Here is a 23,452-nt window from a genome sequence, read left to right on the forward strand (position 1 = left end):
AGAAGTTTAGTGTAAGGAATAATATTGCTACAATCCTGTATGGTTTAAAATGAATTGTCAGAAGTATTCTTGATTTATATAAAATACTTATTTCAGCTAAAATATTCAAAAAGTCTATAGGCACATTTAATCAAATAAATTTCTATGTATTTCAGAAAATTATATTTTCATACTGCTTTGATATTCTCAGACATAAAAGTACAATATGTTCATATGCTCAGATTTAAATACCTGCTGCTCATTATCACAGAATCGTAAAATCAACCAGGTTGGAAAAGACTTTTAAGATCAAGTCCAACCTTCACCCCAGGACTGCCAAATCCACCACTAAACCATGTTACTGAGGGCCTCATTTTTTTTTTAACACTTCCAGGAACAGTGATTCTACCACTTCTCTGGGAAGCCTGTTCTAATACCTGATCACCTCAGTGAAGATATTGTTCCTAATATCCAACCTAAACCTCCCCTGGCATCACTTGTCCCCATTACCTCTCTCCCTATCACTCGCTACTTGGGAGAAGAGACCGATCCGCACCTCACTACATCCTCCTTTCAGGTAGTTGTAGAGAGTGGTAAGATTCCCCCTGAGCCTTCTCTTCTCCAGACTGAATGACCTCAGTTCCCTCAGCTGTTCCTCATCACACTTGTACTCCAGACCTTTCACCAGCTCCATTGCCCTTCCCTGGACCCACTCCAGCATCTCAGTGTCTCTCTTGTAGTGAGGGGCCCAGAACCAAATACAGCAGGGTGAAGCCTCACCAGTGCTGAGTACAGGAGGATGATCACTTCCCTGGTCCTGCTGGCTAAGCTATTTCTGATACAGGCCAGGATGCTGTTGGCCTTCTTGGCTGCCTGGGCACAAACTGACTTATGTTCAGTGGCTGTCAATCAGCATCCCCAGGACCTTACATTAATCTGAAGATAAAAGTCTACATATTTAACATACAGCAGACTGAAATGCACTTCATACACTATCGTTCTCGCTTTTTTCTGTATATTATCCCAGTATATGTTTAACATTACCCACACAAGCAGGATCCCTGAGCTTGCAAATCCAACATCTGTACAGTCACACTGTACATCAACACCAGTATGACATAAGTTTGAGTTCTGTAAACGACGATACCTTCAGAGCGCATGAATAGGCCTTTTCTCCTACATTAAAGGATGTCGGATCATCATCATCCAGATTTTCCCAAATCCTAACATCTCCATCACTGCCACAAGTTACAATGCAGCTGTGGAAGGACATGAGATACGTTAAAATTCAGGAATGGACAAGACAGTCACTGTGACTTTCAATCACAAAATGAAAATATTACTAAAATGTTAGGGGGTGACGGGTTTATATCAAAACACAATTCACACAATGCAATACAGTGAATACTTACATTTATTATGTCTAAGTAACTTATTAAACATGAAGGGAGGGAAAAGTCAGGTCTGGGTAGCATAACACAGTACCACGAGTCTCTGACAACTGCCTAGGCCTGGCACTCATCTGAACTGACCCTTAGATATTACTGGTCAATCCACTTTTTTCCAGAATTAAGAGTGAATTTTTCAAAAGACTTAATTAGTACCAATTTCTCCCAGAACTGGGTATTTAACTGCCTCTTAAGACTTCATAATCAGCTGTAAGGTAAGTTTTCAAAGGTCAGGACAAAACTAAGAGTGTTAATGCTTACTTGAGTGAAGTTTAACAAGCTTAAGATGTAGGCCTGGGCCTACAGAACCCTTGAAAAATAGTAAATATGAAATTCAAGTTTGATGGGGTTAACTTTCACAGTTTTAATGCAGTAAACAGTAACCTGAAGTCACAGGGCAAATATACAGAAGTTTGTGTGGAATTTTTAATCAAAGACATCATGAATCTATAACCAAGACTTGCATTCTTTCAAAAGTTGTTTGCAGTCCCAAATAAAACTAATTAAGCAGCAAAATGTTACAAAGCCAGTGGTAAAGCTGTGACATTGCTCTTCTCAGTTCTGTAATGTCTATACATTGACAGCAACACAACACTGGGCTGATATTGAGTATACTGATGCTAGAGAGTCCGGCAGTAGTGGACCAGTGGTATCTGGCAGAGATGTCTGCACCCATTTTTATTTGCATTGTAATGGCAAACGAAGCTTTTTGTGGTTTCAATGGATTGTTATTATACTAACTCTTAACAGTAGTTTTTGTACCAAGTCTAATGAACTAAAGAAAGGCATAAGATACTTTAGACTTCATAGAATCACAGAATGATAGAATGGTTTGGGTTGAAAGGAGACCTTAAAGCCCCCCTGCCACAGGCAGGGCCACCTTCCACTAGACCAAAGCCCATTCCAGCCTTGTCTTGAACACTGACAGGAATGGGGCAGCCACAGATTCTCTGGGCAACCTGTGCCTGTGCCTCACCACCATCTTAGAGAAGAACTTGCTCCTAATGACTCATCTAAAAAAAAAAAACCATTAAATTTTAAAGCCATTCCATCTCGTCCTATCAAGGAACTTAAGCTATACTCAGAAAACTTACCCTTTGAGTTCATTTTGAGAGGGCTTGCTCCCTTGTTTACCTTTTATTTTTAATCAATAAAAAGATAATAGCAAACATTTAGCTCGTATTTATACATTTAAATCTAGCATAGGAATAAAACAAAAAGAAAGCAAGCCCAGTACTGGAATTCTTCACCTATATTTTTAATTTCTCAGTGCATATGTGAACGTATTTACTCCCACACTACAACGATTTCTGCTAGATTCTAAGAAATCATTTATAAAAGGCACATATAGAGTTTATAAATATACACACATATATATATGCTAACATTTAAATTATAAATCAATCACTTCAACACTCAGGTCATCAAAATATGTCACATTGCCAGTTCTCGACACAGGCAAAACTCAAAAGGATTTCCCAGACCAAGCCAGGTCATAAACTCATGCACAGAAGCAGCTGGTGAACTTTTGGGAAAGCAACAGACAGAAGCAAGAGCATTTCCTCTTCCAGAATACACTTCATCCTGGTTTCTAGGAATTACTGATTTGTTTCTGGAAAGAAGGCAGCTCCAGGGAGACGTTAGAGCAGCCTTCCTTTAGGTACCTAAAGGGACCGGCAAGAAATCTGGAGAGGAGCTTCTTACAAGAGCATGTAGTGACAGAACAAGGGGGAATGGCTTTAAACTGACAGAGGGGAGACTTAGATGAGATGTTAGGAAGAAGTTCTTCCCTGTGAGAGTGGTGAGGCACTAGCACAGGTTGCCCAGAGAAAATGTGGCCGCCCCATCCCTGGCAGTGTTCAAGGCCAGGTTGGTCAAGGCTTGGAGCAACCTGGTGTAGTGGAAGGTGTCCCTGCCCATGGCAGGGGGTTGGAACTGGATGAGCTTTGAGGTGTCTTCCAACCCAAACCATTCTATGACAATTAGGCAGTTACCTCCCAGTGTCATTGAAGCAGACGTCCGTGTGGCCTTCGGTATGGCCGTACCGCATTGGCTTTAGGGCAGATGGCATCTTCACTCTCACCTATTTATTTAGTAGGATAAAAGACAAATAAAATTAACTGAAAGGAAAAGCTTCGGTCCGAGCCTCAGACAGGGTCAGAGGGCAGGGTCAGAGGAACACAGGGCTCGGCCACCAGCTGTCCACAGCTTGGCCTAAGCGGGTTAGAGCCGGGCACATGTCCGAAACGGGCCTGCACCTCCTTACATCGAAAAGGCCAGGCCGTGGAAACGAATGAAGAAAGAAAAGAGGGGAAAACCGGGTTACGGGGGGGGGGGGGGGGGGGGGGGCGGACCGCCTGCCGGGGCCTGAGCCTCAGGCGGCCAGAGCAGAGCTAGGCCAGACTACCCACCGGCCCTGGCAGGGACCCCCTTACCCCCCAGGAGGCCGCAGCTCCCCCAGCTCCGCCCGCCAAGGCAGAGGAAGGCCGGGGCCGCACTACCATCCACTTACCGCCTACAAGCCCGCCACCCGCTTCCAGCGTTCCCGCGCCCGGCACTGCCGCCCGGCCCACCCTGGGGCCGGCCTCGGCTCGTCAGAGCCCGGGGCGGGGCTGCGCCCAGGCGGGGCCGGGGCTGAGGCCGGCCCCGGCCCGCCGGCAGAGAGGGGATGGCGGCGACAAGCGCTGCTTGGGCCGCCTCGCAGCGATTCAGCTCCGGCGGCTGAGGGCACCCGGCGCTGCCACCGCCTCGACCCAGCCGCTGCGAGAGCTCGCACACTGTGGAGGTGCCGGCTGCCTTCTTCCTCCTCCTCGCCCCGGGTCAGGCCGCCCTACCCGGCTGAGAGAACGACTTGGGCGGCGAGCGGCTCCGCCGGGTAGGGCAGCCCAGCGCGAGCGGCCGCTCCCTCCGGGCGATCGTAAGTCGGGGTCGGGAGGAGCCGGGCGGGCGGAGGCTGAGGCGGCGGCGGCCCGGTCACCGGGTGGGCTCGGTCCCCGCTTTTGCTGTGGAAAACTGTGTGTGGGTGCACACCGGTGTATATATCTTAATGTATGAAGTGCATCTGCATTTACTGTATATGCTTACTTACGTTTAATGGCAGAGCCTCAAGAGGCACAGGGATCGCAAAGAAAGCCTAAATGAGGGGCAGTGTCCTTCATCCCCCCTTAGCCAAAATCCCCATAACAACCAAGTGTTGCAGAGAGGTCGGGGGTGTTCCGGCCCGAGTAAAGGCTGCAGGATCAAACCCATTTGGCAATCGTTATGGTAATTACGGAATTACGCTGTAATTACAGCCATCCCGATGCGTGTGCTAGATGCAGTTGACAGTGGTTGTAGTTAGGCAGGTAGCGACTGCGCTGCAAAAATCATTAAGCTTTCATGCGCTGAAAAATAGGACGAAAACATCGTGGTTTAATTTGATTTATTTCTTGAAGGACAATAAAATGTTAGAGCTCAACACACCTGAAATAAGGATAATAAAAGAAACCAAACCCGAGTTACGTGTTTTCCCTTTATGTAGCTTTAATGATCTGTCCCAGTTTATTCTTATTTCTAAGAAAAATTGCTCCCAGGCAAACCCCTTTTACCTTCAGTTTTGCTCTGCCGCAGTTACCGGTGATTGGGGTGAGCAGAGTAATTTCTATTGGAAATGTGGTTGGGCTCTCTGTAACAGCCACATCGTCGGTACTTTCATGAATGAGTAAGTGACAGCATTACAAAGCAGGCACGCTTCTCTTTAACAGAAAAAATATGCCCAGATTTCATTATTAAACCTCGTGGCTGCCGTGTAGAGACATGTTTTCCATGGGTGTCTCCTGACATATTTCAGTAAATCGTGATTTCTGGTGAGGATATAGTGTTCTAGCAAAATGATTGGAGTTCAACTGTGTATTAGATGAGTGGGAAGACCGAGCTATTCTTACTGCAGTCTTAATGTAAGCCACTGCCTGGGACAAACGCATGTCAACTGCATTTATTTGTCTTTATTATTTTAATTTGCAGAGACTCTCATGCGAACTGTACCTAAAATATTTTACAATATAAAAGCCATTTTAAATTCGGTTCTATTTAACAACTAAATTCATTGTTTCAAGGTGCTTCCTGCTGGAATAACTCTCTGGCACGGGAAGACTGGGGGGAGGTTTTTCGGGTGGTGCGGGGATTCCACGGCTATTTGGCCAAGGGACTGCAGGCCTTGTGGTTTGCTCACGTCTGAGGTGGCACGGCATCAAATGCAAAGTTATTCTTTAAATCCGGTCAGGAACTCAACCTGCTGTTGACTTGATTAATAGGTGTAAGTGGCTGCGAGTGGAGCAGCAGGGCGGGAGCCGGGAATCGCGCTGCTCTCCTACTCGGTTTCTGGGTGGAGCGTGAAGTGTTGGTCACGGACCATAAAGCTTTTACTGATATAGTGTTTGAGAGGCTGCTGTGGTCTGGCAGGCGCTGCGTGCGTCTCTCCTTCTGCACATGAGCAGCCCTCACCTTTGGAACCTGCTTCCAGATGACTTCCACCTCCTGGGTATGGGTAGAACAGTGTTGGGGTTAGATGGGCATGGTCGCATTGCCGCCCTCCTCCTGCAGGTACACGGATCCAGGGCGAATCAAGGGTATTCCAAGGAAGAAATATTGTAGGTTAATTACCACCGGTACCTTTAGACAATCGCTTTCTTGTGTGAGTGCGATTATTGCTTTAATTGGCTGGAAGGGCCTCTGGAGGTATTTTTGGATGGTATCATAAATCAAAATAAGCATTGTTAAAACTGAAGAAAAATAATTTCAGACAGAGGAATTGAGACTTAATGTTATCCTTAATCGGCTGGGCTTTTTTCCAAAATAAGTCAGTAACAGCTCAACTTCAGTGGGAAGGTCAGGTTTTAAAATGCGGTCTTGTGGCAAAAATCTAATTGGTGAAATTAATGAAAATGGCGTGTGACTGTTAAGATTTTTTTAAAATAACTTTTATGCGAGTTGAAATTAAAAAGTTCTCCAGTTTACTGTAGCTTGCTCTTCTCTCTCAGGATTTTATTAGCTCTAGAAGAATATCAACTTCTATAACAATTCCAAGTCTGATTTATTGTTCCTTGTGTGAGTCTCCTTGTTTAAATAGAGGCATAATAAATCAGTGCTTTGGTTTTGTGTGCTTGAACAGAAGACTTTCATAAGACTTCTTTCACTAGAAGGGTCATGCAGCATGGGAGCACCAGAGAGGTGGTGGGACCTCTGTTCTCAGAGGTTTGCAGGACATGGCCAGACCAGGACATGGCTCCCCTGAGCCCACGCTGCCAGCAGTCTGCTTCCAAGCATGAGGGAGGGCTGGAGACACGCCATCATCTGCTGCTTCGTTATACTGAAAGGGAAGTAGTTTAATGAAGACTTGGAGGTACTGGGTAGAGGCAAGGATTCAGTGGCTCATGACACAAATATCTAGTTAAAGCAATTCAGTATTTATTGAATAAATTAAAAAAGGAAGGTCTGTCTACACTTATGGCTTTGATTCTCCTATTGGAGTTATTGACTATTTGCTGCTGATTTAATTAGACATATGGTGAGGCTGTAACAGTTGTTGATTGCAGGCTACCTCTGGCTAGGAGGTAAAATTGTTATTGTCTCCAAATAGCTGCTAGATACGGCTTTCAGTTTGGGGTTAAGTCTTAGTGTTGAGGCATCAGTGCTTGAAAGAAAAAGCATCTTGTGCAGCCATCTGTACCCCCCCCCCCTCCCCCCCGCAGCCTGGCGAGAGACGTGCCTCTGAAGGAGGGAGCTGTGCACGTTTTAAAAACAACAACAAAATCCACCCAGCTCCGCTTGTCCTCAGGAACTGTAAGCTGTGACAGTGCTGGATAACCTTGAACTACAAGCCAGATCCTTTGGCCCGAAATGAACTCTGCTTATCCCTGCACGTTGCTTTATCTTTGCTCTTAGATATAAGAGTTTCAAGCATAAGGCTTTTGTCAAGTCTGCCTGCTTCTGAGATGCCTAAGGTATCCCCACATAGGTAAAGGCTTTTGTAGGCAGGAGACTAATTATATCTACCAAAGGATCTCAAAACAGTGTTGGACTCCTCCATTTAACCTTGCCTGTAGGGAAAAGTACTCTGTGTCTTCCCTCTTTTATCCTTGCCCTCCTATCCTGCTCTTTCACTTGCGTTCCAGCCATTAATGGATGTACGGTACACAGCATTTCCCCTGGACGTTTGAAGTGAAAGGAATAGCTGGTTTAGGTGCATAGCCTTAAGTGGCGATACCGCACTGAATGCCTTGCTGCACTTTATGCCTTTTTCTTTCTGTCACCCAAATTATGTTTGGTTCCCATTTTACTGGGCCTGTGAATCACGAATTTGAAAGGTTATGAAAGCATGACCCCTTCTTGGAATGCCAAACAGTGGGATCTGGGCACTTAAATACACTCTGACTGATGCGTGTTTCAGAAGGCAGCTTGCCTGTGAACACGAGGACATTTGCAACACATTTGGAAACAGGGGCTTTATCTCCTGACTCACAAGCTGACCATTGACCCATCCTTTACTCTTCCTTCACAAGGTCAAGTCCAAACCTGGTTTTTGTAGGATATCTCTTTTTCTTCATATATTCCATGCTCTTTTCACAGGTCTGGTGCTATGTCGGATTAGCAATTACTGCTCTGACAGAATTGGTGCCTCAGTTCCAGCAGCCTTCAAACCCCAGGGAAACAGCTCTCTGTGTTGCTGGCTAATGGGCCATGTCTTACAGCATCACGTGCTGTTTCTCCAGTTTAAGTTTCAGGGTTCAGGTACCACTAATGGCTCATGATAGAAGAAAGGTACAAAGTAGAAGGTGCCTTTATAGTTACATACAACAACAACAACCCAGGAATGACATGAACACTGAGCTTGCTTCAGTTGCAGACTGAAGTCAGGACATAACAGGCTTTTTGTACAAAACTTCTGGGTTTGTACATTTGGCAGTTTTTAATTAAAAGCCCATATTCTGCTTATTCTTATTCCTTATGTGGACTGAACATGTAGAATGAGATAGTTGAAGATTTTAAAAGCAATTACAGCCTGTCATATCCTAATTTTTAAGTACTTGACTTTGCAATCTCAGTGGTATCTCTCTGTCCAATTAAAAATCCCATATATAGGGAGTTAATGTATTTTACCACAGGATGAATCTAGAATAACTTTTTGTCTTCAGTTACTTCTAATTATCACCAGGGTAAATGAGATTTCTTTGTTTTCCTCTTTTCTAATTGTGGAGAAAATTCAGTGCTCTACTCTAGTTGTTTCTAGAATAAAAATATCAATGTTACAAAAGCAATCCATGAATCTTGGTCAAAATGTGTTTCGGGTCTCAGATAAATGAGACCTGTCAGCAGGTTTCTCCTATCTGCATTACATCCTGCAGTGTTTTCACTGAAAAGTGGTTTGCAAAATCCTGAGAAAAGAAAAAGAGATCTTTATTTTCAGCTTTGATTTGTAATCGCTGGAATATGGATCCCATTCTGTAATTCTGCTTGGTACCAGTGAGGTGCTATTCATCTAGACTGCTTTAATGCCAGCAGGTTTTCAACCTATTTGCAATATTTAACCTCTCTTACCCTCATTCTACATCTGTGCATCTCCTCCCTTCCCTTTCCTTTTCCTTTTCCCTACAGCTCTCAGGTTTGGGGGTTGTGAATAACGAATGGAACGTCCAAAATTCCTGGGTGAAAGTTACATCTAGGATGCATTTGGCCCACAGAGTGCATGTGAGCCTTTTGGCACAGCAGTTTTATTCTTTTACTGAAAGCAGAGGCTCGAACTCGGGCTGCACAGCCCCGGGGGACAGCAGAGAGGTTGTGTCATGCTGGCTAATCCTGATTGAATGGAGAGAGGAAGTGGATGCCCTTTTCTTTTCCTGCTTAGTATTTACCATTTCAATTAGTTAAAACAAAAAACCTAAACCAAAACATTGAAAAAACCCAAACACGCAACTAAAACCCCATAGCCAAAAAACCCCTCCGTGGAATAGAGGAGCCCAATGTTGTTTTGGTGAAAAAGCATCATGAGACGTGATGGGAAACATTTCTGCATTCTGCCACGCCTCAGGAGAGTATAGCATATATAACATACTGCTATCTATGTAGGTTGGAAAAATTTGTTCTACTTTCAACTGGATAATCATAAGAGGATTCTTTTTTTCAAAGTGCAACATTCTAAAGGAAACCTCTTATCTGTTTGAGAATTCAATATGCTTTTGGAAACAAAAGAGAATGAAGTCAGCAACCGTAGGTTTCAGAGCAACGCTGATTTTAATAATGTAAACTTCCTTCTCTAACGAGCAATAAGCAGTTCCATCTTTCACAGCCTTTTAAAATTGCTTTGAGTAAGGTACTGGATTGTTTTAATCCTTTTCAGTATGTAAAGCCCCAGATATTTCAATCCCTTAGGGACCTGGTATTTTCTAGCTCCATTCGAAAAGGCAGAGGAAAATAGCTTTCAGAAATTGATGAAATCTGTCACTGATATAATTTTTTTTTTTTTTTTTTTTTAATCCAGAAAGTGACCCAAAAGTGTCATTTAAGAAACAGATCTCTGGCGTCCCACCCTGTGGATTAGTAGCAAACAGGCATATCATCTAGGTACAGTAGCTCTTTGTACTCTGACCTAGTTGCTTCTGTTCTGGCTTGTTCCTTCTTGAAAGGTTATTTGGAAGAGATACAGAATTTGCTCATTAAACAGCTCAAGAGTATCACTTGCCACTTGAAGCCCTTCCGTTTAAAATGGACCCTAGCATAGTAGGGGTGCCAACACCCAAAACTCTCTGCTCTGCTGTGTATTCAGAATGGATATTCTAAAATCATGTAAGGTGGTTTATTACAAAAGATGTTCTTCCTAAGGGAAGGTTAAGATAGCCCTGTCTGGGATCTGGCTGGTATTTTTGGGGTTACTGGTTAATTCATCTTTATCATATTACTTCCCATGCTTAGCAATTGGTTGTTGCTGTTGTCCTGTATACACCTGCATTGGTCTTGTGTTAGCTGTTAAAGCAGCTGTGTTTTCTTTCCCCTTAGGTATTTCCAGAAAGTGCCTCAAAGAAGCTTCTTTATGTAGGAAAACTGTGCAAGAAACGTAGTGTGCTTTCTGGCAACTCATGAAGTAGAGCTGTCAAAATGGCAGAAAATAAGGACAATAATATTAAAAACGCAGATGTGAGACCCAAAAGCAGCAGGAGCAGAAGCGCGGACAGAAAGGATGGTTATGTCTGGAGTGGAAAGAAGCTCTCCTGGTCAAAAAAGAGCGAGCATTGTTCTGATGCTGAAACAGCAAGTGCTGAGGGAAGATCAGGGACTAATTTAAGGAGCCAAGAAAGGAAGTATAGCTGCTCGTCTATAGAGTTGGATCTAGACCGCTCGTGTGGTCACAAGTTTTTAGGCCGATCTCTCAAACAGAAGCTGCAAGATGCTGTGGGTCAGTGCTTTCCCATAAAGAATTGTAGCAGTCGGCACACCTCAGGACTGCCATCAAAAAGAAAAATTCATATCAGTGAGTTAATGCTAGATAAGTGTCCTTTCCCTCCGCGCTCGGAGCTAGCTTTTCGGTGGCACTTGATCAAAAGGCATACAGCCCCTATAAGTCCAAAAGCAGAAGACTGGTTAATTGCTGATTTATCCCAGCATGAGGAACGGGATGATCAGCTGCGAGATGATGAGATTGCCAACGGGGGAGTGGACTCTCCCTCCCAGTCTGGTGACTTTACGGACAGCAGTTCCTCTAGGGGTGATTCAAGGTATGAGTTGGTTACAGGTAAGGTGGTAAGGAGCAGTAAAGATGAGAGCGATATGGACTCCGATGATGAAGTTGTAACACTGTGCACAAGCTCTAGGAAAAGAAACAAGCCCAAATGGGAAACGGATGATGAGCTGCTACGGATGGAAACACCTCCAAAATACCATACACAGATTGATTATGTCCACTGCCTAGTCCCAGACCTCCTCCAGATCAATAATAATCCCTGCTACTGGGGAGTCATGGATAAATATGCAGCTGAGGCACTGCTAGAAGGAAAGCCGGAGGGAACATTTTTGTTACGAGATTCTGCCCAAGAAGACTATTTGTTTTCTGTGAGCTTCAGGCGCTACAGTCGTTCCCTCCATGCACGAATAGAGCAGTGGAATCACAACTTCAGCTTTGATGCCCATGATCCTTGTGTTTTCCATTCTCCTGATATCACGGGACTCCTAGAGCACTATAAAGATCCAAGTTCCTGTATGTTCTTTGAACCACTTTTATCCACTCCACTGAACAGGACTTTTCCTTTTTCTCTTCAACATATATGTAGAACAGTTATTTGCAACTGTACAACTTATGATGGTATTGATGCACTTCCCATTCCTCCATCGGTGAAGCTGTATCTGAAGGAATATCATTATAAGTCAAAAGTTAGAGTACTCAGGATTGATGTACCAGAGCAGCAAAGCTAGGAAATATTTTTGTGAAAGAATGAGATTGTCTCTAAGCAGACAAATAGTATGTTCAGTCTTTCTTCCTTCTATGGTGTGTTTTTTTAATAGCAATTTGGTTTATTTCTTTTTCCTTCCTTCAGATTATTTACCACCCGAAGGAGCCTCTGTCTAAGGCTCTTTTATCCAAATGTACTTTGATTCTTCACAGCTCTCTTTTTTAGAAATGGTATTCCTTGTGGGCTTTTGGTACTGTTCCCAGACTAGAGTTTTATGGAATTTCAGGTAGGCTTTCTGGTATTTCTATAGGTAGGTAGTCTTTAGATCTTAAAAAAAAACCTAAAAATCAGTTTTGAACTTGATCTTTTTTATTGTAATTTACATGTGTTGCTGACATGTTTGAGATAATGCACTGTTAACTAAAGATTGACTCATTTGTATTTTCTGCATTTCTTTTGAGTGCTCTACCCTCTGTGTGCGTGTCTGTCTGTCCATCCATATCTAATACAGCAAATTCATCAGTCTATTTCTAACATGACTATTCCAAGCAAAATGAAGTTTGAAAGAGGATATGATCTTTCTATAAATATGTCAGGAGACTAAACACCAGGGAGAGGGAAAAAGAATTCAAGTTAAGGACAACACTCAGTACAGGAACAAACTTGTATAAACTGGTTGTGAAAAGATTTTGCTTGGAAAAGAAAAAGCTTGTCCCCATCAGAGCAATGCAGTTCTGGAACAGCTTTTCATTTTGTATAATAGCAGTAAAAAGCAAACTACTCGTAAATTGGGATTTGATCAGTGTCTGGAAGGGATAATGGTACACTTACTAATGATACATGGGGCTTGGACTTGGTAACTGTTTCTGTGTTACTCTTTCATTAGAAATACCCAGTTTTCACTAAAAGAGCTGCTGCTTCTTATATGCTAAAGCACAGAGGGAGAGAATGAAGATATTTCCTTAAAAATCTGCATATTAAACTATCTGATCTTGCATGGTTGATCCTAAGGTGAAGATCAATAACTTTTCTACTTTGTCAGTAGGAGAGTTGGTATTTTAATAAGTATAGTTAAAAAAAGTCTGGAGCTTTTTCTTGCAACGTGAAGCATTTGGTCGAATGGCCTCCTGCCAAATTCCATGTACGGGAAAACCATGCATGGATAATGCTTCTAAAAGCATTACTTACATTACATGGATAGGAAGATCTGCTGCTGAATTACTGGTGAAATCCCACCGAGACTCAGTGGATCTGTGTTCAGGCAAGAAACTATTGCTTTCCAGGCTGGCCTCGAGGCAGAGGCACAGCTCCAGGAGGTGCAGGAGCAACCTGTAATTCTGTTGTATCCATCTGTATGTGCTTCATTTCTATCTGAATCTTTTAATTTCACCTTGTACAGAATCCGACAGGTTTGTAGACATCAAATCTGTCCTTCAGGCTGGGTACTCTGGAGTTAGCAAAGAAGATTTGGCACGCAACTCCACCTGCCACCTGTCTTGTCCCCTCCCTGAGCAAAGAAAACCTTTTCCACTGAACTGCTGTCACTGTGATGATGTAAACACATTTCTAGGGACATCTGCTTAGAGACCAGCCTGTTTGTTTTCACCGTGTTTTAAATAGGTTTTGAACCAAAGTCTCCAGGGAGAAAATGCTAACACATCAATCTATGGCATCACACGTGGATGGATATGCTACAGGACAAACTCTCAGCTGCTATAAATCAGCGTGGCTTTATTGATACACTTATACCAGCTGAGATTCTCCCTCCTCCATATGCAAACGTAATAGCATGACTGATGTCAGAAAAATTACCCTTTTTTTCTGTCATCTTTTCCTTGCGCTGCTTCCATTCAACTGACATTGCCTTTTGCATAAGCTGTGTTTTATCAAGGCCAGCTTCATACTAGTAAATCCCTTTTTCCCCCCTATCACTACCATTTTCCAAATACAAAGTGAGTGAGCAGGAGGGTTCATCTCCGCTCTGTTCTTTTCCACAGCACCCATCATGGTGCAGTGGTGGGCTGTGGTTTGCCATGGCTGCAGTGCAAAGTCAAAGTCTTGACTTCACAGAGTGACATCAGAGATATTTGCAATCTGCTTCACTAAAATTCTCTTTCAGAAACTCTTAATTAGGGCAAAACACTCATCATTTTAGAGAGAGATTAGCATTATTATTTCAAGAACACAAAAAATAGATTTTGACCAAAAGTCATACTTGAAAGTTAGCAAAGGCCACCACCTCTTTCAAAACCAGCAGATTTTGTCCCTTGAAAATGAAAGGCCGTTAAGCAACCTTTTTGGGGGGTATAGTTCCCTGATGCACTGTGTTTTCAGTGTCATAGGCAGCCTACATTGTTTTGACATTAGTCGATGCATCACTTACCCAAAAACTTCTTGAGCACTCCAAATTTAGGAGACCTATATAATACAGCAGTTGGGGGAAGAAGGTGTGGTGCATAAAAATAGTGCCTTTGGACTGTGGGCCAGTTAACTGCGTTTATTTAGAGGAAATCAGATGTAGAAAATACTGACAAATGAGCTTTTGTGGAAATTCACCCCATTCTTTCCTGTTTTATTTGTCCAGATCATACCTGTGTGACATTTGTACCTAATGCCATTGAGTTGTGTATACATGTGCAGTCTGAGAAAGATCTGTTTCATGAAGTATGCATTTTTTTGTGAAAGAACTCAAAAGATCTATTTTGCTTAAATCCAAGTACCCTTTTATCTTTTCTCTCTCTTTTTTCTTTTTCTTTTCCTAAGACTTGTAGAAATTAATTGATTTTACAGTATGCCAAAAATTGTGGCCCTAAATTTTTCCTCCCACAGCTGCCATTAGCAGTCTTACCAGTGCTGCTCACTCAAATAATCTAACACCTTGATCTGAAGTGTGATCCAAAGGTAGCCAACTCTTTGAAGTTCAGTGTTAAAGCCCTACAAAACAATTAGTCTCAGAAACAGGAACTTCCATTTTCTAAATCCAAGCTCTTGCAAGATGGAGATCCCAAGTTCTTCAGGATAAAGATTAAACTTGGAATGAGGAAAATATGGAGGTGTGTGGAAAAACACATGCTCAAGGCTACACAGCAGGTCAGTCAGTTGAGTGAGGACACAATCCAGAGGTGACCCTGGCCACAGCCCCTCCATTTAGGGGTAGCTACCTGTCATTGCATTGGGAATTGTATGCGTGTGACGTGGTTTGTGTTGGTCTGTAGGTGGTTCCATAGGAGGATAGTATGAATACAGCATATTGAGTCAGTGTGAGCAGCTTCGGGTAAGAAAAGAGATCTGATTTTGATAAAATTATTCCGATATGGAGGGGCGGGAAAAGGTCAGGTTCTTGGTGCACACTGGACAAACAACATACACTAGCTATTTTTACAGGATGGTTTAAAAAAATTAAATACTCTTTCCAGTAATTGTGTTCTCTGGAGTTTGCTTTTGCTTGAAGTGACTTTTTGCAGCTCTATAGTCATGCCAGGCGTTGGCCCAGTGCCGTGAACACAGAGCAACTTCAGCTCCATTGATGGATTTGGTGGTTTGTGTGCCCGATAGTTGGGAGTACACATTTCTTCTCCATTTTCCTATTCTCAGCACTTGTCTTGAAGAAATACAGGTCACAATTAGAGCAGGATGTCTGTATCTATAGTAGCATATCCAGCGTGAAAAGAAAACAAATGCGTGATCATAACTGAAATGCTTTCCTTTCAATGATACCAGTGTGTTTCCAATATAAAGAAGAAATCCTTGTATGATGCAGTCATGCATGGCTTTACTGTAAAATTGACATGCTCTTAAATAATTAAGAGGGGGGATGCTTTAATTTGGAAAAAGGATGCTGAAGGAAGGAGGTTAAAGGAAGCTTTTAGTCAGCTCTAGTCTTAGATTTATTGATCTAGTGATCAATCCCTTTCTCTTTCCTGAATTTAAAGCTAATGGGAGACTGTGGTCAGAGATGAGTGGCTTTTAGTTAAGGTTTTTGACTCTTATAAATAATACAACAAATCTCCTAGTAAGTAATAAGATATAAGATACTCCCTCATTCTTTTTAAATAGAATAAATGTGGCAAACAAGACTCAGCTGTAATTTTTGAAGTCATTTATTAGACAAATTGCTCCTCTCTACTTCTTTTACAAGAGAGACATAAACCATTATATTATTTATTCATGAATCATAGCCATTAAGATGATAAATCAAATTATCAGCTTCCTGTCTGTCTTCAGTTTTAATCATTTTTTATAGTTCATGCAATATGAAGACAACTTCCTTCCTATGAAACAAGAGACCTTCAGAGACCTTTTTATTGTAAACGCACATTTCCTTCCCATTTTTAAGTATATCCTAGTGATTTTCTCTGTCAATTTTATCTGCAATAAAAATCCAATAAGGAACTTGTCCATTGATTCACTGTAGGAAAGGTAGCTATGAAGTAAGTGATTTTGGTTAACCTCTGAAATAATGGAGCACTGGAAAACACAGTTAAAGGATTTTTTTTCTGCCACCCCTAAACGTGCATGATACTATCATACATTTAATAGAGATAAATAGTTAATAGAGAGAAATCTTGACACAAGCTCACATACTCATGGTAAGGCCTTTCTCAAAAGGTTTAATGTGACTCTGCAGTAGTATCACTTTTAAAAACACATTTAAGCTTACTTTCTTTGCTACATTCACACAGAAAGAATGTCTTTGCCTCTTCCCATAAGGTGGGAGAGCTATGGTTACTTTGTATGAGCTGAGATGGTTTCTCACATCCTTTCTTCGCTTGTTTTCTCTCTGCATGTCTGGTTCAGCATCTAAAGCAGTCATAGGATGAGCTGCACATGACATGGTGTGGGTGGAGAAGTCATCCATTCAGAAAGAAATGCACATTGATTTCCATTCCAAACACTGGCAGCTAACTGGTTTTAAACTTGATTGTCCTTGTTAAATACTACTCTCAGGAAGCACTGATGAGGTCAGAGTTACTGAAGATAGAAAAGGAGCCTCTGCATCATTAGAAATACTTGTGCTACAGTGTAAAAATCAATACTTGTTTACTCAACTCTATGAATAATAGAGTTTTGAATGTAAATTTATAATTTATGCATCTGAAATCTATAGCATGGGGCTGACGTGAGGTGCAGTAACTTCCATCTTTACATCCATTTTAAGAATCCCCTGGGTGTCTGAGTGATGTGTTATCTGGCCAAAACACATCCTCAGCCCAGCCTCCCTGCAGGCAGGTCATTACAACACCATTCTTCAGGGATCCTGCTGAATGCCCCAAGGATGTCCTCACATGGACTTTGGTTGCTGGGGAGAATCCCTCAAACAGTGTGTTTAGGACTGGTCAGAGGGTGTTGCTCTGCAGTTGCCACAACAGAGCCACGGCATAATTAAAAGTTATAGCACTCATTAGCCCATGCCCATTAAGGATGTCTGGCCACTGTAGAGGGACAAAGCCAGGGACTCTTCCCCCCACCAGTGTGGAGACACTGTCTGGCTAGTGGGATATGAGGATGCCAGGGGAGGTGCCAGGCAGGCAGCACACCTGCACATTCCCACCACGGTGGAGACATCTTTTTGCAAAGAGCATGCCCTGTAAAACCCAAAACTGCTTCTCTCCCTCTCTTTTTCCTGTGCTTGTGGCTCTTGTACATCAAAACAATGCAGCCGAAGAAACACTGTACTTGCGTTATGTACTGTAATCTAACAGCACAAAGCCATTGCTGGGAAGTGCCAGTGTAAGAAGGGTTTGAATCCAGCTTTGAGATAGGAGGCCCTGTTGGTGACCTGGGAGCTCTTCCATCTTATTTTCTTTATTTTTCTTTGTAATTTTTTTTTTGGGGGGGGGACGAATCTTAGTAATTTCTTAATACTCACATTCAGCCATTAGCTCAGAGCATCTCTGAGTTTGTCTCAATTGAACAGGTTCATTGCCAGACCTTTTTTTTTTTTGCAATATGCATCAACTGGAATAGGCTACAGTCCATTGCTTGAACTAACATGGGATTTTTTTGTCCAAGAGAAGGGCTGGGTTTGTCCTTTTTAGCACTACATGATTGTATTTCTAGGTCAGGTCTTTATTGTGTAGTCACATGAAGTTTCAATTTGGACAAAACACCCAGTAAGGGTCTTGATGCTTGATGCTGTTATGATTAGAAAGTTGTCTAATCAAATTTTGTTTCCAATTAAAAAAGATTGAATTAGCTCTCAGACTGAGCCCTTAGCTGTTATTTTTAGTCTACAACTAATGAACCCCTGAAAATAGAGTGTATAATGAAAATACAGTGATTGCTTCTGCTGGGATGGTTGGGAAAATACATTAACAGATCAGAAAGGGTAATAAATCTTTCGTCACAACCTTCCTCATTAAACTAGATAATTTGAAATTGCCTCCAGTGTATTAAACAGTTCATTATTTTGTAGGGGAGCAACACACAAGACAAAAGAGTAGTGTTCCTTCAGTGTTCTTTTAATTGATAGCCAAAGCCTGGAAAAAGAAAGAAAAAAAAAGAAAGATCAAGCAAATTTAGTCATGAAAAATCCATCTGAGCACTGGCTGTGTTGCTGCACAACTTGTTCAAAGCCATCCCAAACTTCACATCCTCTGACTTAGGGGGAGGAGAAAGGCCCAGAAAGAAAACCGTAACCTTGGCTGTGTCATAAGCAGCGTGGCCAGGAGGTCAAGGCAGGGGATTCTCCACCTCTACTTTGCTCTTGTGAAAGCCCACCTGCAGTCCTGTGCTCAGCTCTGGGATTCAAAAATAAGGACATGGACCTTTTGGAATGAGAAGGCCATGAAGATGCTTTGAGGGCTGAAAGCACCTCTGCTGTGGAGACAGGCTGAGAGAGTTGGGCTTGTTCAGACTGGAGAAGGCTCCAGGGAGAATTTAGAGCATTATCCAGTGCCTCAAGGGGCCAACAAAAAAGCCAGAGAGGGGCTTCTTAGAAGCGCCTGTAGGGACAGGACAAGGGGGAATGGCTTTAAACTGACAGAGGGCGGATTTAGATTAGATATTAGGAAGAAGTTCTTCCCTGTGAGGGTGCTGAGGCGCTGGCACAGGTTGCCCAGAGAAGCTGTGGCTGCCCCATCCCCGGCAGTGTTCAAGGCCAGGTTGGTCAAGGCTTGGAGCAACCTGGTCTGGTGAAAGGTGTCCCTGCCCATGGCAGGAAGGTTGGAACTGGATGGTCTTTAAGGTCCCTTCCTATCCAAACCATTCTATAACTCTATGATAATACTGTGGGAGAGTGTACAGTGGAACAGAATAGCTCTACTGTAGTTGACATAGTGGTTTTCTCCACCTGCACAGTTGCAAAATTAGGTAATTTCAGGTTTTTAGATATTTTTCTGATGGTTTTAGCACATTAGAAATGAACAGGCCCCAGAATTTATCAGCACCTTAGTGTTATTCAGAGGCATCTAATACTTCGAAGAGGCAAAGGGTGCCATCAGCCTAAGGGAAGAGTCTGCAGGAGCACAAAGGATAACCTGAGTGGAAAAGGACAGCTAGGAAGGGGAGTCTGGGGTGACAGCTGGACTGAGAAAGGAAGCCAGTGCCAGGGTGCAACAGGGACTTTTCCCTGTGTGGCTGGCTGTGACCTCTTGTCAGTAGGAATAGGAAATCTCCACCCTGGTGTTTTTGCCTAGGAATATCTCTGTGTGATCTTCAGCCTCCTCAGAAATTCCTCACTTTTCAGGACATCTTTGGCCTGGCGAGCTGGGAGCTGAAAGCATGCTGAAGGCTTTTCTTGTCTGTGTCTTTACAGCAAAACATTAGCATTAGAGTAGAAGATGCCTGAGATGCTGCCAAGGTAAGACACGGTTGGCGAGAGGGACATCCTGTCATTTTTATCCTCCTGTCAGTTTTATACTCTCTCAGCCAAATTATACCTTGGTGTGGTGCTTCTGGCTCTGGTATCCTTGTATACAAGAAATCTTGGTCCTTTGCCTAAAGAGAGGGAAAGGACAAATGTGAAGGGGAAAGAGGAGAAGATTTTATCAGTGAAGATACATTCAAAGGTGGCAGTAAGTTGGAGGGCATGAGTTTGGTCCATCAGCTACAAGGCACTTGCCCTTCGTTGATTCACTAAGAACACAAGCATTTCAAGATAAGCAAAAAAAAAACCCAACCAAACTGTTCCCTGTTTGAGCAAATGCCTCTTCCTGAGTCCTCTCCTCCAAATGAGTTAAAATAAAGATCAGCTCTCACCCCCTTCCCAGCCAGCCCTTCTCAGGCATGAGTGATGCTTGGTTTCTGCTGGATAGTCCCTCCCGACAGGATCTTCTGCTACCACAGGTACAATCCATTGGTACAAATTACCTGAGTGGGCGGCAGATTCTTGGCTAGACAAAAGACTAGCCAAGGAATAAAAGGATCTTTTCTCTCACATGAGCCGCGGTGATGTGTGAACATTTAGGTATTGTGCTTCATTTAATAGCAAAAGCACAAGGAGATAATCCCTTCCTTTATCTGATGCACTATTTATTGTGATTCCAGGCAGACAGGATTATTGAGGGGGAAAGGAAGAGGAAGGATGGAGAAGAACTAAAGGGAAGGAAAGGAGGGGGCAGGAAAAGCAGGTAACCAGAGTCACCTCTTTTCAAGGGCTTCCCAGGCCAGACATTGTGCCCCTGCTCTTTCATCTCCTGTTCTTCCCCCACATTGTAGCATCACAGAATCACAGAATGGTTTGGGTTAGAAGGAAACGTAAAGCTCACCCAGTTCCAGCCCCCTACCACAGGCAGGGACACCTTCCAACCACAAACGTAGCTTACCCACCTTAACCTGAAATGCACAGCAGCAGGAAGCAAAGCAAAAAGATGTAACCCTCTCTCTATATCATGTTTTCTGGTGCAGAATCATAAGCATGGGAAATTCTTTCTTTCACTGCCTCTGCCAGCTTCATCTTTATCGTATTTGTACTTTAACACGAGACTTTTACACTGACTTAACTAGTCTTACATGAAAGTATAAGATGTGAATGGCCATGCCAGGCTGGACCAAAAGCCCATCCCCAACAGTGTCCACAGGTGAAGGCTGGAGGAAGATTAGCTCAGAGAGCAGCCACCCCAGTTCAGCTATATGTGCTCTACTTGTCTCAAAATCAAAATAAGCATTACTCCATTGACTTATTTCGAATAAGGCTGCATGCTGGTATTTTTTACAGTCTAAATATGATAGTGTGTCTTAATTTCTAACAGCAGGGAGATTCATTGCAAACAACTGGCTGCAAATCAGTTAATGAATGAGAGTAGATCTCCACAGAAGTATGCTTAATTCATTTGCCAATTACAGTTCTTTTTTAATTATGAAAATGCATTTTAGCAGGCACATAATACATGTACTTTGTCTGAAAGAAAGGTAAGTCCTACCAATATTAGATTTAACTGCAGTGCTGGCTATCAAATCTTTGCTGAGAGAGAAAGGAAGGAGTGCATTCATGTTTTACTGCATTTCAGCATAATCGTTTGGGAATCTGATCCTGCAATCCTTGCTGCTACCTACTTGCTCCTTAGGAACAATTTGTGTGATTAGGAGCTATTCAGAAGTTTAAAGAGCGTTGCACTTGTTTTTTTTTACCTCCTGTTACTTCATTAGGCCTGCGGTTCAAACAGTGGAGCCGGGGGAAGGCCTCCTGTTTGGGGAGTTGGCTCCTTCTGCTATTTTGGCAGCATATCTTGTTTTCCCAGAATGTGTTTAGCTAAAGTAGCGCTGAGGAAGCAGTGTGACACGGTCCAGGACGAGACTGGTTTTCTCAGGTCACCAACCAGCCTGGACCCTGTGATGCTGGGCTGAAATATTACCTAGGAAGTGTTATTCATGTTCGGTATTTGTATGGCAACAGCAGCTCGATCCTGCCAACCTCAAAACTAAAACAAGGAGATACTCCACATCCCGAAGGATTTCAAGACTGAGCATAAAATGGGAAACAATATATGAATATAGGCGAGGTGGTGGAGGGGAGCGGGCACTGCAGCAGTCGCATTAACCAAGTCCGAGGCAACAGTCATGGGATTGGGAAACCAGAGGACGGGGAATTTCCCAGAGGAGGAGAACGAGCTCCTGCCGAGCCAAGCAAAAGCAAGAGGGGAACTAGGAAAGCAGGCAGCAGCAGGGAGCAGAGTTTGCCGGAAGCAGTTTTTAAGTGCCCATTCTGCTAAACTGCCTCCAGCACAGCCCCAGGGAGCACGAAATAACTAGGCAATCGTTCTCAGATCCCTGTGATAGTGAGTGGAGCCCAGCATGTTTTGCAATGTATTTTATCGCAACAGTCAGTTCCTTTTCTTTCTAAATGGCTGTAGAGGAGGAGTGTTTCTGCTAATGAATGAGGATGCATTCACGGGGGGGGGGGGGGGGGGGGGGGGGGGGGGGAGTTTACAATGGGGTTTTGAAATCTATTTCTTCAGACAGTATGACAAACATTGACGGGGTAGTGCTTGGCCCCAGGCAGGGAGAACTGAGATAACGTATAATGCTCACTCATACAGCTTGGAGCTGGTCTGGTGGGGAGAGCAGCCTGGTTCTGCTGGGAAGGCTCGGGATGAAGTCTGGATGTAGGACTTCCATGAAAAAAAATCCAGTGCTGCATTAACACTTTTTCTGCCCTCCTTCAATGGGACCCCCCCTCCCTGGGTAAACCTGCACAAAGACCAACCTGTCACCCGTACTCAGCCGGGATGAGACTTTCTCATCTCAGACCTCATACAAAAAGTCCCGAAATCAATGAGGAAGCTTTGAAGCGAACTTTGGATCAGGCTCATTCCAAACCTTCCGTTATCTCACGGCCAATTGATCACTGAAATGTCAGTCATTCTACCCAGGGAGACTTTCTAGTATTTAAACAGCTACTACCCTGCATTAATTTCTTCCTGTTTTCACAAGAGAGAAGGGGAACTGAGAACATTATGGTAAATGCCTCAAGAGTCCAAAGAACAGATTTTGATGGAATTTTCTGAATTCATTATCATTGCCAGGGATGTGGCTGGAACAGGCCCAAGGTTAAAAAGTTCAAATGTTTGTTTTCTTCTTTTTTAATTCCTCTTGCTCGAAATTATCTTGACTTCAGTTAATTGCAGCTACATTTGCACTTTATAGGAGCTCTGTCAGACATGGTAAAAATATTTAAGTCTCATTTATTTATAGGAATCCTTCAGACTTGGGTGACTATTAGCTTGACAAATCCATTTGACCTAAAATATAACTAAGAAGTGCATTTGTGGTATGTTCATTAGTTGAGAACAAGTCTTTCCAGGGCTAATCTGTTTTCCAGCTGTACTCTTCCAGCAGGCTGATAGAAAAGTAAGACCCCAAGAAGGAAGTGGATTCTTAACAGTGATCATGAAAACTGCTTTATTCTCGGGGCATTTTTGCATGGCATTAGCAACTAAAAGGCACCACTTCATCACAGCACTTAAGCTATTTGCTGAATCAGGGCCTGAAGAGCTGAAGAGAAGGAGGAGGAATGACATGGGTGTTATACCCACAGATTTTCTCAAAGCATTAAGTAACTATTAGCTGCTCCGACAAGATTTTGATGTGTTAAAGCTGGAGTGGATGAAATTTGTGCTTTTCTGATGGATAGCCCAAAGCTGACAAGGCATTGCAGCCATCAAATCT

General features: G+C 43.0%; 2 protein-coding genes across 2 annotated transcripts in view; one reads left to right on the forward strand and one right to left on the reverse strand.

The window, feature by feature from the left end:
* Window positions 1-3,985, reverse strand: part of WDHD1 (WD repeat and HMG-box DNA binding protein 1) — a 32,276-nt gene extending 28,291 nt beyond the window's left edge. The window contains exons 1-3 of the mRNA XM_057426322.1: window positions 3,936-3,985; window positions 3,422-3,505; window positions 1,127-1,238 (exon numbers count right to left, since the gene is read on the reverse strand). Of these exons, the coding sequence (XP_057282305.1) occupies window positions 1,127-1,238; window positions 3,422-3,498 (189 nt within the window). The 5' untranslated portion in view covers window positions 3,499-3,505; window positions 3,936-3,985. The remainder of the gene's footprint in view (window positions 1-1,126; window positions 1,239-3,421; window positions 3,506-3,935) is intronic.
* Window positions 3,986-4,261: 276 nt separating this feature from the next.
* SOCS4 (suppressor of cytokine signaling 4) lies at window positions 4,262-15,264 on the forward strand. The gene is made up of 2 exons (XM_057426327.1): window positions 4,262-4,344; window positions 10,458-15,264. Exon 2 carries the CDS (start codon window positions 10,557-10,559, stop codon window positions 11,865-11,867), a length of 1,311 nt encoding a protein of 436 aa, XP_057282310.1. The 5' UTR covers window positions 4,262-4,344; window positions 10,458-10,556; the 3' UTR covers window positions 11,868-15,264.
* The last annotated feature ends 8,188 nt before the right edge of the window (window positions 15,265-23,452 follow it).

This window comes from Pezoporus wallicus, unplaced genomic scaffold, assembly GCF_028554395.1.
Source record: "Pezoporus wallicus isolate ANWC-B61680 ecotype Strahan unplaced genomic scaffold, APGP_CSIRO_Pwel_v1 contig_8403, whole genome shotgun sequence".
Taxonomy (NCBI): domain Eukaryota; kingdom Metazoa; phylum Chordata; class Aves; order Psittaciformes; family Psittacidae; genus Pezoporus; species Pezoporus wallicus.